The sequence below is a fragment of the Anser anser genome (genome assembly GCF_964211835.1).
Source record: "Anser anser genome assembly, chromosome: 3".
NCBI lineage: Eukaryota > Metazoa > Chordata > Aves > Anseriformes > Anatidae > Anser > Anser anser.
In genome coordinates this window covers 33,628,406-33,642,345 of record NC_139722.1, presented here as the reverse complement: position 1 = coordinate 33,642,345, position 13,940 = coordinate 33,628,406, and the positions used below count along the sequence as shown (strand labels likewise).

Here is a 13,940-nt window from a genome sequence, read left to right as displayed (position 1 = left end):
GAGCAGTTTCCTTACTAAGGAGATGTACTTCCTTATACTGGAAGCCTATTTTTGGCAGTATATTACTGGCTTGTAAACCACAAGTGGTCATCTTGACTGCCTCTGTGATCTGAAAGAATCAGCTCTGTCTAGATGACTTCTAAAGATGTTTGGCTAACCCATTCATAAAAATCTCTATAGCCTGTCTGGATAATCTGCTTCAGTGCTTATCTACCCTAATAGTTGAAAAGCTTTTCCTCACATCTCACCTAAGTGTTTCTTCAGGCTAATGAAGCTGTTGTCTTCTTTTCATTTACCTAGTTAACCAGGAAAGCAATTGATAACTGTCCACTGTGACAGGCCTTCATATTTGAAGCTTATTGTCATTTCCTCTTTCTGTCTTCTCTTTTCTAGACTAAACAAACCAATTTCCTTCAACCTCCTGTCGATGATGTTTTCCAAACCTCTTATCATTTTCCCTAGCTACTCACTTCTTTGCATCTTAAATGTTGTACTCAAAGCTGGACAGAATATTTCAACCAAAATTTCAATAGTATTGACTAGAGAGAATAATTATCTCCCATTTCCTTTTGAAAAATTCAAAATGTAAATAAAGTTGGGTTTATCATGTACAACAAATGTGAATTCTGCCTCGAACCTCCTGCCAACATTTCCATTATCTGTGCAGGTCCTCGTCAATGAAATTTTTGGGGAGAGGTTTTTCTATTTAGTGCTGAATTGTGTAGTGGCATTTTTCCCCCTGCTTTCTGGTACAGCAAAAGAGGTCAAATTATCATATGGAGGATTAGGTGGGAAAAGGAAAGGAAGAAATGAGTCAGAAGATGAATTCTGTAAATGCTCTAAGATAATAGAAATCAAAACCTTGATATGGAAGGCAAGGAGATACTACTTTAAGGACTTGAAGAGGAAAATCACCCTGGCTTTTGTTACAGATTATGGGGAGATTATGCTTTTACACCTAGTGATAAGATTAAATTCTAGGGACAGGGTTCTTCTCATTTTATTTAAGCCATCTAACAATTAAATATCTAGGCTAAGGTGATCGTGTGGAGTCCTTTTATAGTTATTGAAGAGAGCAACAGATAGGCATCTACAGAACACAATTTCTCCTGTCCTGAAATTCATGTTTTAGGGAGGTGAACTGAATTGTATTCTGAATCTGTCCCTGTTTGTGCGTTGATTATAGAGTAAGCTTAGTTAACTAGCTTAGACTTGTTTATAACTTGGAAAGTAAAAATTGGTGAGATGATCCTATCCTGAGGTGGCAAGAGATAGAGTATTGGATAACTAATTTAGATAACTGATACTGTGCAGAGATATTGGACACAGAACAGGTTTAAGATGTGGTAGAGTTGAGAGGATCATACATTTTTTATGAAAGAGACTATGTAGCCAAGGCTGTGTAGCTTAAATAATGCCAAACAGCAGTAAGCGGTGGAAGAAGGAGAAAATTTTGAAAGAAAGATGCAAAAAATAGTTTAATCCCTCTTGAGCTTTGATAGGTGAAAGACTATCCAGAATGTGTGCCCATAATGAAGACCAGATACAAGACTAGATAGAGCTTGACAAATCAATGATAGAGATGGTTTGTGAAATATTGACTTGAAAAATGGTTGTGTACATTTTACTACATTTCAGGTAACAAATGTTATTTTTATAGGCTTCAGCATCTTTGTGGTTGGTGTGGCTGATGTGGATTACAATGAGCTGGCCAAGATTGCCAGCAAGCCCAGTGAGCGTCATGTGTTTATTGTTGATGATTTTGATGCATTCGAAAAAATTCAAGATAACCTCGTCACCTTTGTGTGTGAGACTGCTACCTCAAGTGAGTAGAAAACACCATTTTTCTTTTTCCCAAACTGATACATTTGCCTATATACTGCTAAAGTTGTCATACCATTTACAGCACTTCAAAAAAATGAATAAAAATTAGACTTCATAATAACTGCACATGGTTTGATCAAGTTTTTTTGTTGTTAATTTTGAAGTAGCTATTATGATTGATATAATCTTGTCTCACATTCCAAAAGTACAGGTATAACAAAATGAGAGCAACAGTCAGTGAAAACTCTTGCTCTTTAAAAGGAAGTAGAATGATGCCTAATGTGAATGGGGGGACATAACAGGTCTCTTTACCCCTGGTCCAGACTGCTACAGGGCTGCAGGTGAAGTGTGTGATGCTGTTTCAAAATGATCTAAATTAGATTTCAGTTGTTTACTCAAGAACAATCTTTCTATGGCAAAAATGAAAAATTCTCAGGCCTGTCATGTGCAACTGTGTACTCCCTAACTATTTCATCCACTGGCTCCTGAGGAGCCATATAAATCTGCAGTTTTTCCTTGTGAATTTGACAGCAAATATGCTGCCTGACTCATGCCTTAAATATTTATGGAAAGATCGAGTCATTATACCCCTTTCCTCTTATGAATTAGAATCAAAATATTTTGGGGGCTTATTTGTTATCACATACAATTTGTCATGATAGAAATATCCAACTAAAAGTAGAGAGTAAAGTTTTTAGCGATCCATCTAATGCAGAACAGAACCCAGCATGACAAATGTAGCAAAAGTTGGCTGATAATTAATATTAGCACAGATTTCTTAGTAACAAAACTTACTAAGTATGTACATCTTCATATCCTGGTAGATTTCACATTTTTGAACTTAAATGTTGTTTCTTCTCTTTTAGCGTGTCCACTTATTTACTTGGAAGGATACACTTCACCTGGTAAGAAACTATCTATAATATTTTGCATAGGTTCAGTTGTGTCCTTTACAACTCTACATTTATTTTTTTTATTGTTTTCCTTTCCTGATTCAAAGGTTTCAAGATGTTGGAATCATATAATCTAACAGAGAAGCATTTTGCTTCTGTACAAGGTGTATCACTGGAATCAGGCTCTTTCCCAAGCTATGTAGCATATAGACTCCACAAAAATGCTTTTGTCAGCCAGCCAATACGGTAAGTAAACCTGGAAGACTCACATTTAGAGCAAACAGGTGGGGAAGAGTTAATGGAGTTTATAGCTGATGGCATTAGTATCTTATGGAAGATACATTCATTTGATATTCTTTTTACTGAACTCCAGGGAATATACTCCAAAGAGCATCTACCATTGTTCTCATTAAATGCTAATCTGTTTCTTCCTTTGTGATCTGTTCACTATTAATCCAGCTGCTTATTGTTCTTTTATTTGAGACTATGCTTCTTAACCATTCACCTTGCTTATAATATACAATCTGGCCTTAGGCAGATGAACAACAGCCTCCTTACTACAAAGACCTCTATACTGACAGAGGGAAATGGTTTTGATGTGGAAGTATATGCACTACTGTTTACAGGGGTATCATTTATACTGCAGTATGCAGCACGTTGATGCCATTGACTTAGGTTATTTTCTCCAGTAGCTAAATTGTTGTATTTGACTAATGGAGCGGAGCTTTAAACAGCCTGTGGTCTTGGATCTTTTTTATGGAGAGGTAATACATGATTATTCTTTCCTACTGTCACAAACATAAAAAAAGACAGCAATTAGTTTTACTAGAAGGAATCTAATGCTTAGAGTAAGTTTTAGAAAAGTCCTCCTGAGACAGAGCAGATGCCTAAAGATAGACCACTACTCCTATTTAATTTAAGGAAAGTTGTTTTTGTAAAAGCCTTTGAAATCTGGCTTCCTGTCAGGTTGCATGTACAGGCACTGAGGTGTATGAAGAAATAATTTCTCTTTGCTGGCCTTCACAACATCAGAAGTGGAGAATTTAAAGACGTTTTGAATTCACTGATATGCCCTTATAGTTATGTGAGTGACAGATCCCTGATGACCTGGATTTTTACAATCTAGGGAAGTACAGATAATCCTAGTCAGTAGGATCTTGTTTTGCAATTCTGTTACATTAAGATAAATCTTGCATTTAGCAGGATAAATAGGATGATAAGAAGATAATAAAAAGGCAGACTTTTTGCTTATTTCAGGTTTTTTAGAATATTGTGATTCAGTCTATTGTATGTCTGTTGTAGGAGTAGACTTGCCAGAGTATTCTGGGCACTTAGTTTTAATAAGATACCAGAATATAAAACTCACTTTAGACTGAGTCAGCAAGGCAATAAAAGCATCCTGATTGTGGTGGCATAGTTGTTTTGTATCTGAGATAATTTGCTAACAGTTATAAGTACTGTTGCTATATCTACTTTATTATTTCCTTTCTTGCACTGTGTTATGTGTTATTGACTTATATGACTATAAATGGAAAGTGTCCCTAATGGTGTGGGTACATAATCTTTGCCAAAAAAACAGAAGAGCTTTTCTATTTATTTCCAGGTTTCTCTGTTAATGCTCATGAGGTCAAATCCCTCTCTAATTCCAGTATATTGGCTAAGGAGAAGCATAAGCTACCGCCCTTCTTACAGCTAACTTCCTGCATTCCCTACCTTTCCTTCAGAAAATTCCAGAGGCCATTTAATGCATATTTTTATTTATCTCCAGCTTTCTGTCTTTTTAATGTCTTACAGTCTGAATATCAGAAATCCAAACCTCAGCAGCCACTGGTGAATGAGGCAGACCCCAAATACATCACCCACTGCAGGGAATACATTAAATATCTCCCTCATAACATCTGTTCCTGAAGGCCAGTGATAGTTAAAGCAGTATTTTCTATTGCTTGTCTAAAATGAGCCAAGTGAAAGAATATTAATACTACAGTCCTTTTTTATAAACTTATCTTCAAGGAATTCAAAATATGTGTAGTTTACGCAGAATCTTACCACAAGAATAAATGTCCAAGAGTTCTTGGTCGCATTCTGGCTGCCCCCATAATTATGCCTGGACCAACTGAAGACAGGCTGTGAGTTCATTTTAACAAAGCACAAAGTAATTTTTATCACATAGTTCTTTTCTGTGGAGAGAATAGTTAAAATACTTAGTTCTGTTAAACACTGTTATTTTCCCATTACTCTTCTTTCTTTGAAAAAAGGACAAATGATGAAGACCTTATTTTCCTTGTGTTTCCATGTGAAAAAATGTCCTCATATTGTCTTAACAGGGAGATTCACCCAGAGGGATTGCCACAGTCGTACACTATCATTATGTTATTCCGTCTTCTGCCGGAATCCCCCAACGAGCCTTTTGCAATTTGGCAGATTACAGACAGAGATTACAAACCACAAGTTGGAGTTGTGCTTGATCGTAAGGATGATTATGCTTACTGAACAGAGAATTTATACATTACATTACTTTGAATGTATTCTTCCAAAATCTTTCCAAAACCATATATAATCTTTTACATAGTAAAAGGATTATATTTACATAGTAAAAAGATTAATCTTTTACATAGTAAAAGGATTATATATTTTCAGTTATATGTATTTTTTTTTTTTACTTTGCACATCAATTAATTTTTCAACTAAGAGTAATTCAACTAAGATATATTTTAACTTTGTTATTACCTCTCAAACCAAAAGAATGTGCATCTACATAGTTATGGGTCAGTGAAAACATCTATAGTCTATGTTTACCCAATGGAGAGATGCACTACATTTTATCTGTGAGTATATCTTAGGTTGGTGATTTCAGCTGTACGTCTAAAATGAAATGTATTATTTTAATTTCTTGCAGCTGCCAGCAAAGTGTTGTCATTCTTTAACAAGGATACAAGGGGAGAGGTTCAAACTGTAACTTTTGATAATGATGAAGTCAAGAAAATCTTTTATGGAAGCTTCCATAAGGTAAAGGATTGAAGTTATGAATGTTGCTTTCTGAGGTGCAGCTCTTTGAAATAGAAGACAAGCAACCAGAAGCTGTCAGTTATATCCAGTTTTTCTATAATGCTGTAGGTGACACAAGGGTTTATAGATTGCATGATGCAAGATCTCTAAAGTTGTAGTTATTCATTTATTGAATTAAAAGCCTACTTCGAACCAATGTAAAAGATGAATTTGCCAAGATTGTGTAAGTGGAGAGATATATCTGAAAAAACCATCATAGTCTGCCTGGCACATGAAAGAAAAGGAGTAAAAGATAAACTAGAAATAAGGAAAAGAAAGCTTTGATGAGAAGTTTTTTGGGGAAGGAGAGTGTAATGATTTGGAACCATTGAGGGAAGAAGAAGATATAGCCATGGAAAGTTAGTAGTTACTGGCTTATAGAAGAAGGCAAGGAGACAGCTTAGGGATGTGAATAGAATATTGAATGAGATTTGTATGTTTAACAAACGTAAAACATGTATACTTATATATTTTCTATGTATGCATGTGTATTGGTATATTTTTGGCTTTAGGTTCACTAGACCTAAAATATTCCAAATTATTCTATAAGTACTTTAACCGAGGGAGCAACAATAAAGAGAGAGAGCACATAATAAATAATATAATGTATTTGCAATTTAGAATGGAACTCATGTTTCTGAATTGCCAAAAAGGCTAGTGAAATCTGCATTTGCCTACAATTGTGAAAATTTTGTGCTTGCTTTTAAAGTTTTGTGTACCAAATTATGAAAACTTGATCCTGACAGACTTGTTTACCTCTAGGCATTGAAAAGGCTATACGTACATCTAAAACCACACGTTTAAAAACGTTTTCCTGCTGTTAAACATATATGTTTAAGGCAAGAAAGTGAGCTGCGATTGCAACATTTTCAGTGACTGAAATGTACATTCTGATGTTATCTATCTCTGTTTAGCTTAGCTTTCCTCTGATGACTAAATATGGCTGCAGTATAACATTTGTTTTCTTTATGATACCCTCTCCGGCGTGACTAGTCACTACCAGCATTCCTTTGAGGATACTGATAAGGGGTTGCCTCTGTTGACTTGGTGATACTGGAGGCTACGTTGTGAACCAAGCTTTGCTACAGCTGAGTGCAGGAAGAGCTAGCTGGTGCCAGCATTCTCATGTGTTGGGACTTGATCTGTTTGAAACACAGATGACTAAAAAAGTCAGACAGTGCTATAAAAGCTATTGTTTTTTTCAGAATTTGACAGTGGGTAATTACCCAAACTGTTTGTGTATCATGTCCAATTTTTCATGTATTTATAATTTACTTAATGGCCAATTATTTTTCTATATATAAAGAAATGTTTGTTTCATTAGCTTTGTTACTGCAATTTATGAGTAGGCTTGGATCACACTTTCATTAGGCAACCTTTGTGCTGTCCTTGGCATTTGGCTCTTTTCCAATGAGTAGTGAGAAAAACTGTCAGTATAGGCTAGGACAGATACTGTTTTCGTTTAAAAGTTGAGCCATCTTACCACCAAGAAGTACTGTTGAAACCTAGAATAGTATTTAGCATTTCTCGTTCTAAATATCAGTGTGAGAGTTGAGAGTTCACTTCTTTAGGTAAGGGCTATGAAGGTCTCTACATGCTGTACTACCAGCAGTCAGTTTTAAGTGCCAGCTGCTAATTTCATTGACATTCAGAGTCATATTTTTTTCTTGCAGTTTCTCTAAGTGTGATAGAGCTGAGGAGGATTCTCTGATAGCACTTACACTGAAGTTCTGCTTATAAATCAGAGCAAATAGGGAACAACCTGCAACCTCAGCAATACTGGCAATCATCTGTAACTGTTTACTACACTTGTTGGTGAAAACCAATTACAGAGAAAATAAAAATCCAGAATTTTGCATTATTTTAATTGCTATATACCCTCACACATATGAGCAGAAAATAATCCTAAGGTGCTGAACAATGTTCGGGAGTAGCAGCTGTTTGCAAATCTTGTTAAAGCTCTGAAACTATGAATTCTGTCTTATAAGACTGTTTCTTAAGCAGAAATGAACTGTATATCTGTTACTTAATGTGGGGTGCTGATCCCCCTCCTTCTTTTTCCAGAAATGAATAAAAAGTTCATATTTTGATAGTATTTGAAGTAACTGGAGTAGCCTTGATTTAAATAGCTGTATTCAGGATTTCACGATGTAACTGAGCAGACTTCTCTGGACTTTCTCCAGGATGATTACTGAGATTGCTATATGAGTCATGTTGTTAATGATAGTATCATGGGACTCCCCAGCTCATGTGCTGGGAAAGCCTTATGTATCAACCATGTTGATTAGCTCCTAACAAAGGATAGCAGTAGTTTCAGCTGGATGAGGGAAGGAAAGTAAGATTAACACATTTCAGAAGGTACTTTTGCAATTTCTCCTACCATCTAGTTTCAAAGAAATGACAAGTCTTAAAAGTACGAGAAGATGTTTTCCAAAATGTCAAACATTTTTGTGGTTTTCATTAGATGACTTACTGGCTCATTCAGTGAAGCACAGTTAACTACACCTAACTGTGCAGGGAAATTTACTTTGGCATACTTGAATGCTCTGTGTAGCATAGTTATGGTGAAAGCTGTTGAATCTGGCAAGTCCCATAGGAAAAATCGTTACTGCCTGAGGCAGTCATTAAACTTATAACTGGATGTTTTGGAGAGACAGACTTCTTCTACTTGCTTATTCTTACCATGCTAGACTTCTTTTTTGATTGGAGTTTTGCAGTAGTTAGCCACAGGAAATTTGATAATGGGTTTATGTCTTTCTTCTGGTGTACATATGGGATAGTACTTTGCTTAGCTTATTGATGTGGTTCATTTAGCAGTAGATCAGAACACCATCAAACTTGATCTTAGGCTCTGCAGAGGAATAGATTAAAGTGTGTTTTCTTTCTTAAAACCTCAGTGCCTTCTGGCACTGTAAGTGGTCAGAAGTGATGAACTTTATGTTAGTGTGTTAGAAATCAAGGAGAGTGTTTCTAATATTTTGTTGAAAATAAAATCGAATGGGATTGAATACAGAGATGTTTTATTTACTGTCAATGCTAGATTTTTATTAGATTTGTGTCTGGGACATGAAATTCAGGCTGGAATTCAAAACTGGCATTAAATCAGCAGCAAACTGTCTGAGTCAATAACTTGGGGGAGCTCTACTTATTTTTGACTGCTTAAGTCGCTGCTTCTTTGGACGGATAGATAATGTTCAGATAGTGATTACTGTCTGATCATTTTCAAACTGTTGGTCCGATTCAGCAATATGTTGTAGGTTCACCCAAGTTTTGTGTGCAAATGAAAATGCAGTAAAATGTATTCACTATGCAGAAGTAATTTGCATTATTTAATTTGTAACAAATAGTTAATGTTCCAGTATAACGACTTGCACATTAAGTACCTTTCAGAATTAGTAAATTGCATTTGTGGTGAGGTTAAACAGTTGGATGCAGTCATTAATCTGTAAAATTTAATTATATGATCAAATGACTGAGTAAATGATGTATAAGTGATAATGAATTTAAAGTTTAGGCATGGTGCTTATTTCATTTTGTGGAAAGTTTGGTTTTTAGTACCAAAATATACTTTGGACACACTCAGTTGTCTTTCCACTGTTTTTTAACTGGTCAGTGAAAAACATTGGGAATGTTAATTAAAAAAGCACTCGTATGCACAGTGCTGAGGATTAAACTGTGACACCAACTGAATTTCAAATGACAAAAAAATAAGGTAGTTTCAAAAGTCTTAATTCCAACTATATAGAGCATAAGTACATAATGTTTAGAGAGTTTTAGATAAGCTATGCTGATGCCTTGGAGACAACTACACATGGGAAAATATTTAGTATGGAAAAAAGAACAAATTCTCAGGAGATTGTTCAAGCCCTTGTTGACTCAAGACATTTAAGGGAATCTCTGTTTCCAATTTAAGCCAATTTTTTCAAGTAGTCATCAAATAGCAATATGTTTCTGAAAGGTTATATATGGTGATAACAGAAGCTTTAAAACATAAATACATACTTCAAGGATTTTTTTTCTTTTACTGCTTGTCCTAAGATGTTGATGTTTAAATAATTACATAGATGTTACAATATTGTATATAAAATATATGCAGTATGTAAGGTACATAAAACCACTGAAAACGTTTCTGTTGCCTTAAATGTTCTTCCATCAACTGCATATTAGATTCACTGAAATGTCAGACCTTTGTTTCTTTATTGGAGATTTCTGAAGGTCCTGTGTTTTCATAGATATGTAGGAAATTCACTTGCATAACTTTGATTAACGTAATGGTAGTGGTCTCATTAATTCCTTTGCCTGCTTTGAATAAGCAATAGATTGTCCTTTTGTTTTAGTCATATATGGTCTGGTATTTAATCCTGTGCAGTCACTGCAGGATAAATCACCATATTTACTGTAAATTTTGAGAATGCTAACCTTGGCTTCAATTTCTCTTGTTCTTCTGTTTAAGGTTTACTCTGTTTTCTGAAAACGATTCATTCTGTTCTTGTAAACTTACTTTCCTCCCTTTGTTATAGCCATTCTTTCTTTTCTCCCTCCTTATTTCCAATAATGAATCTCTTCTTTGCCATTTCAACTTATTTTGGCATAGATTTTTGTATCCAGATTTCTCTCATGGAAATACTCCTGTGCACCTTCCATTATTTTGTCTTTTTCTGCTCTCTTTCTCAGTCTCAATGTAACTAATGCCTGTGGTTGAGTCATCAGACAGGGAAATTGAACCCTGGATCTTTGGATCTGAAATGATCTACTCTCTGAACTACAGACAGAGTTTATTAGCCAGTGGGCAGTCACAGACTTATAAACCTCTTGTGTGGTCCCAGTCATCAGAAGAGGACAAAAAAGAGCTTATATTCACTTTCTCTTTCAAGTTCTTTTTAATTTTGACTTTTATGACATCTTAAGGCAGTTTTTAAGCAAGCTTTTTTTTTTTTAATAGATCATTGCAGTTCAACAATTTTATTAAGTAGTACCTATTAGCTGTACCTGTGTATTCATCTAAATGACCTTCAACATATTGTAAAGAAGTTACTAATGGTGTAAGCTTCCTTAAGTTAGATTTTTTCCCTCACTTGAAAGTAAATCAAGATTACTAGGAAGAAAATTGGAAACAGTATTACCTAAACAGGGAAATACTGTTTAAGTATTAACTATGCTTTTTCTCACACTAAACTTTTTTTCAGGTCCATATTGTTGTAACTTCATCAAGTGTTAAGATTTACATTGACTGCAGTGAAATACTGGAAAAACCAATTAAGGAGGCTGGGAACATCACAACTGATGGCTATGAAATACTTGGAAAACTTATGAAAGGTGACCGGAGATCAGCGACAGTAAGCAATAAATATTAATCCATTCATTAATGCAAATCCTTAACTCTTAACTGCACCCAGAGCTCTCAAGAGTCTGTATTGCAAAACCCAATGTACTTAACTGGGAAGTGTGGTCTTGATAGCTTTTTATTCTAGCAGAACTGCTAGAACAGAAATCTAATAGCTGAAAGCTGTAGTCAAGTAAATACAAAATAAGAGGAGAAATGTTTTTCTTTTAAAGAAAGAGAGAGCAGTTAGTCATTGCAACTATTGCTGTGGATTCTCCATTGCTGGAAATCTTTACATGAAGATTTTTTTTTTTTTTCTCCTGAAAGGCATTCTGTAATGAACTGGTTTTAATTCCTGTGGTCTGTCTTGTGACAGAGTAATCCTCTCTGGCTTTATGATCTATAAACCTATAAGGAAAAAGTAGCTGCTGATGTGAAGAGCATGTCAATTATCTTGATGGATTCACTATACTTAGTGCATATTTAGTGCTATTACCTAGGCTTTGTATTAGATTTAAGTTTGCAGTCCAGTCCCTGTGTGCAAACCCTAACATCTGAAGAAGATTCTTGGTGCTCACCACTAAATGTGTGGTTGTATATATCAAATTACATAATCATAGCTCTTGGGGTGAAAAAAAAGAGAGGAAACTGCTTTTATCATATCTAATGTCCCTGCTTAAGCCTTTCTGCAGAACTTGTTCCCCACTGATGTCAGTGGAAAGTTCCATACATGAATGTAAATTAATGTATGACCGAAGTACTGCAGTCCTTAGAGCTGGTCCAAAAGTTCTTCAGCCAGATGTTATGCTGAACTGCACAGGCACTCAACCGATGTAGGAGTTCATCAGTATCACTCATTAAGTGTTGTAAAATTTTTCTTTAGTCACTTTATTTGTTTACCTTATGCCCCAGAACAGGAGGAGGCATCAGAGCTTGATGTTGCTTGCAGCCTTAAGTAGGCCTATTTTTTTTTATATATTTTTTTAGTGTTTTTAAATATTTTTTCTGTCATTGTCAAAGAAAAAAAAAAGAAGTGAAAATGTGAATGGTGTTAACTACATTAAAAATAAATTGTTTTAGGCATAATTTTATTGCTAATGCCAGTAGATTTTATAAATAACATGTCTTGTATCTTTCAAGAGTTCTCCTTTCTTTTACAGTTAGAAATCCAGAATTTTGACATTGTATGCAGTCCAGTTTGGACTAGCAGAGACAGATGTTGTGATCTTCCTTCTATGGTAAGTATAAATGAACCAGAGGCTGTTCAGAAAATCATTACTAATAGCAAATGTAACAATATAAATTTTAGCTTGATATTATGCCTCGTACTGACAACACATTTAAATCACAGTTGTCAGAGGAGCCAGTGAACAATGCTACATTTCAGAGTTTTGTGTCTGAGGGAGAAAGGTTGCAATATGCTAGACTGAGTACCTTACGAATGGTGGAAAACTATCAGTTATCTGTTGTATTTCAGTAATATTTAAGATCCAAGTTATCATGAAATGAATAGCTACATTATATTTTATTTAATCTATGGTTAGATTGGCACTCAAAAAGTAACATTTATTCTTCGTCAGTGCAAGCGGATTGTCTAATGGATATGAATATTAGAACAACAGATATGCTGCATTAATTTGTTTTTTCCTGTGCCTCTGTCGCTTGTGCGTTATATTGTTTGCAGAGAGAGTAATTTCCTAAAAACATGAAAAGTCCTGCAGAAATATTTGGAAAGCACTGTTTCACTGTGAGTTCTACTGTACTTGAAAACAGGATAATAGAGAATCTTCTTGTTGTAGAAAAAAAAAAAAGTGTGCTGCCAACAACTACTTTTCTTTAAAAGGACACTAATAGTTGTGACTGAATTTTCAGAGAGATGAAGCAAAATGCCCAGCTCTTCCAAATGCTTGTACCTGTACTCAAGACAGCGTGGGACCTCCAGGACCCCCAGGACCAGCTGTAAGGAACTATTTGCAGTAGAGATTTTTTGATTTTAAACTTTATGGAACTAGTTTCATGTTGATCAAATTGGAAAAAGGTAATTTTGGTTTGTGCAGACATCAAGCTAATTTTCTTCAGCATGTCACGGGGGAATTCTGACAGTCATGTTCTGATGTTCCTTGAGTAAGTGGAAACCTCCATGAAGTTGATTTGTGGTTTTGTGAAATAAATGTCAGTCAGAGAGATAGTTGGCAATCAACAGGTTCATAACATTGTATTAATCTGTTCTCCTTTTGTCTTAGTTTAAAACACAATTGGGCAGCTCCTGTCACTTGTACTTGTCTATATAATAATCTTTTCTCCCCTATTCACAGTTTAGTCACTATGAATAGCTCGTCATTGCTTGATATGCTGAAAGAATCTGGCTCAGTCTCAGCTGTTTTGTGTTCTGTGTACAAGATGTTTTAGAGGAATATGCAAATACTTTTCCTAAATGCAACGTCAGGATTTCATTCCAAGGAAAGATTATTTATCAGGGAAAGAAATTTACTTTATTTTATTTTATTTTATTTTATTTTATTTTATTTATTTTATTTTATTTATTTTATTTTATTTTGTCTTGTCTTGTCTTATTTTTATTCATTTCATTTCAATTCACTTTTAATGTGGAGAGATCGTTATCTCTACAATGGATACACTCCTACCAATTTGCTTTAAATATAAATGAGTTATGTTCAGCCTAGAAGTTCTTCTACTCTGTAGCTACCACCAAATGCTATATGAGGAATCTGAAGCCTGTTTAAGTTGCCTGGCAGTCTATTAGAGAGGACTTTGAGAATTACTCTGTCTCAAAAGACTGAATATAAATTAAAGAAGTTTATATCTGCAAAGACAAAAATGACAATAATTTTTAA

The 13,940-nt window shown here is 34.9% G+C and overlaps 1 protein-coding gene across 8 annotated transcripts in view; it reads left to right on the top strand.

Moving 5' to 3' along the window:
• The window catches only part of COL12A1 (collagen type XII alpha 1 chain), a 97,049-nt gene that overhangs the window by 65,456 nt on the left and 17,653 nt on the right, over positions 1 to 13,940 (top strand). For all 8 annotated transcript variants that reach the window (XM_083832511.1, XM_083832506.1, XM_083832510.1 and 5 more), the window contains 8 exons: positions 1,661 to 1,825; positions 2,691 to 2,729; positions 2,825 to 2,963; positions 5,042 to 5,184; positions 5,614 to 5,723; positions 10,949 to 11,098; positions 12,246 to 12,323; positions 12,958 to 13,044. In XM_083832511.1, the coding sequence (XP_083688637.1) occupies positions 1,661 to 1,825; positions 2,691 to 2,729; positions 2,825 to 2,963; positions 5,042 to 5,184; positions 5,614 to 5,723; positions 10,949 to 11,098; positions 12,246 to 12,323; positions 12,958 to 13,044 (911 nt within the window). The remainder of the gene's footprint in view (positions 1 to 1,660; positions 1,826 to 2,690; positions 2,730 to 2,824; positions 2,964 to 5,041; positions 5,185 to 5,613; positions 5,724 to 10,948; positions 11,099 to 12,245; positions 12,324 to 12,957; positions 13,045 to 13,940) is intronic.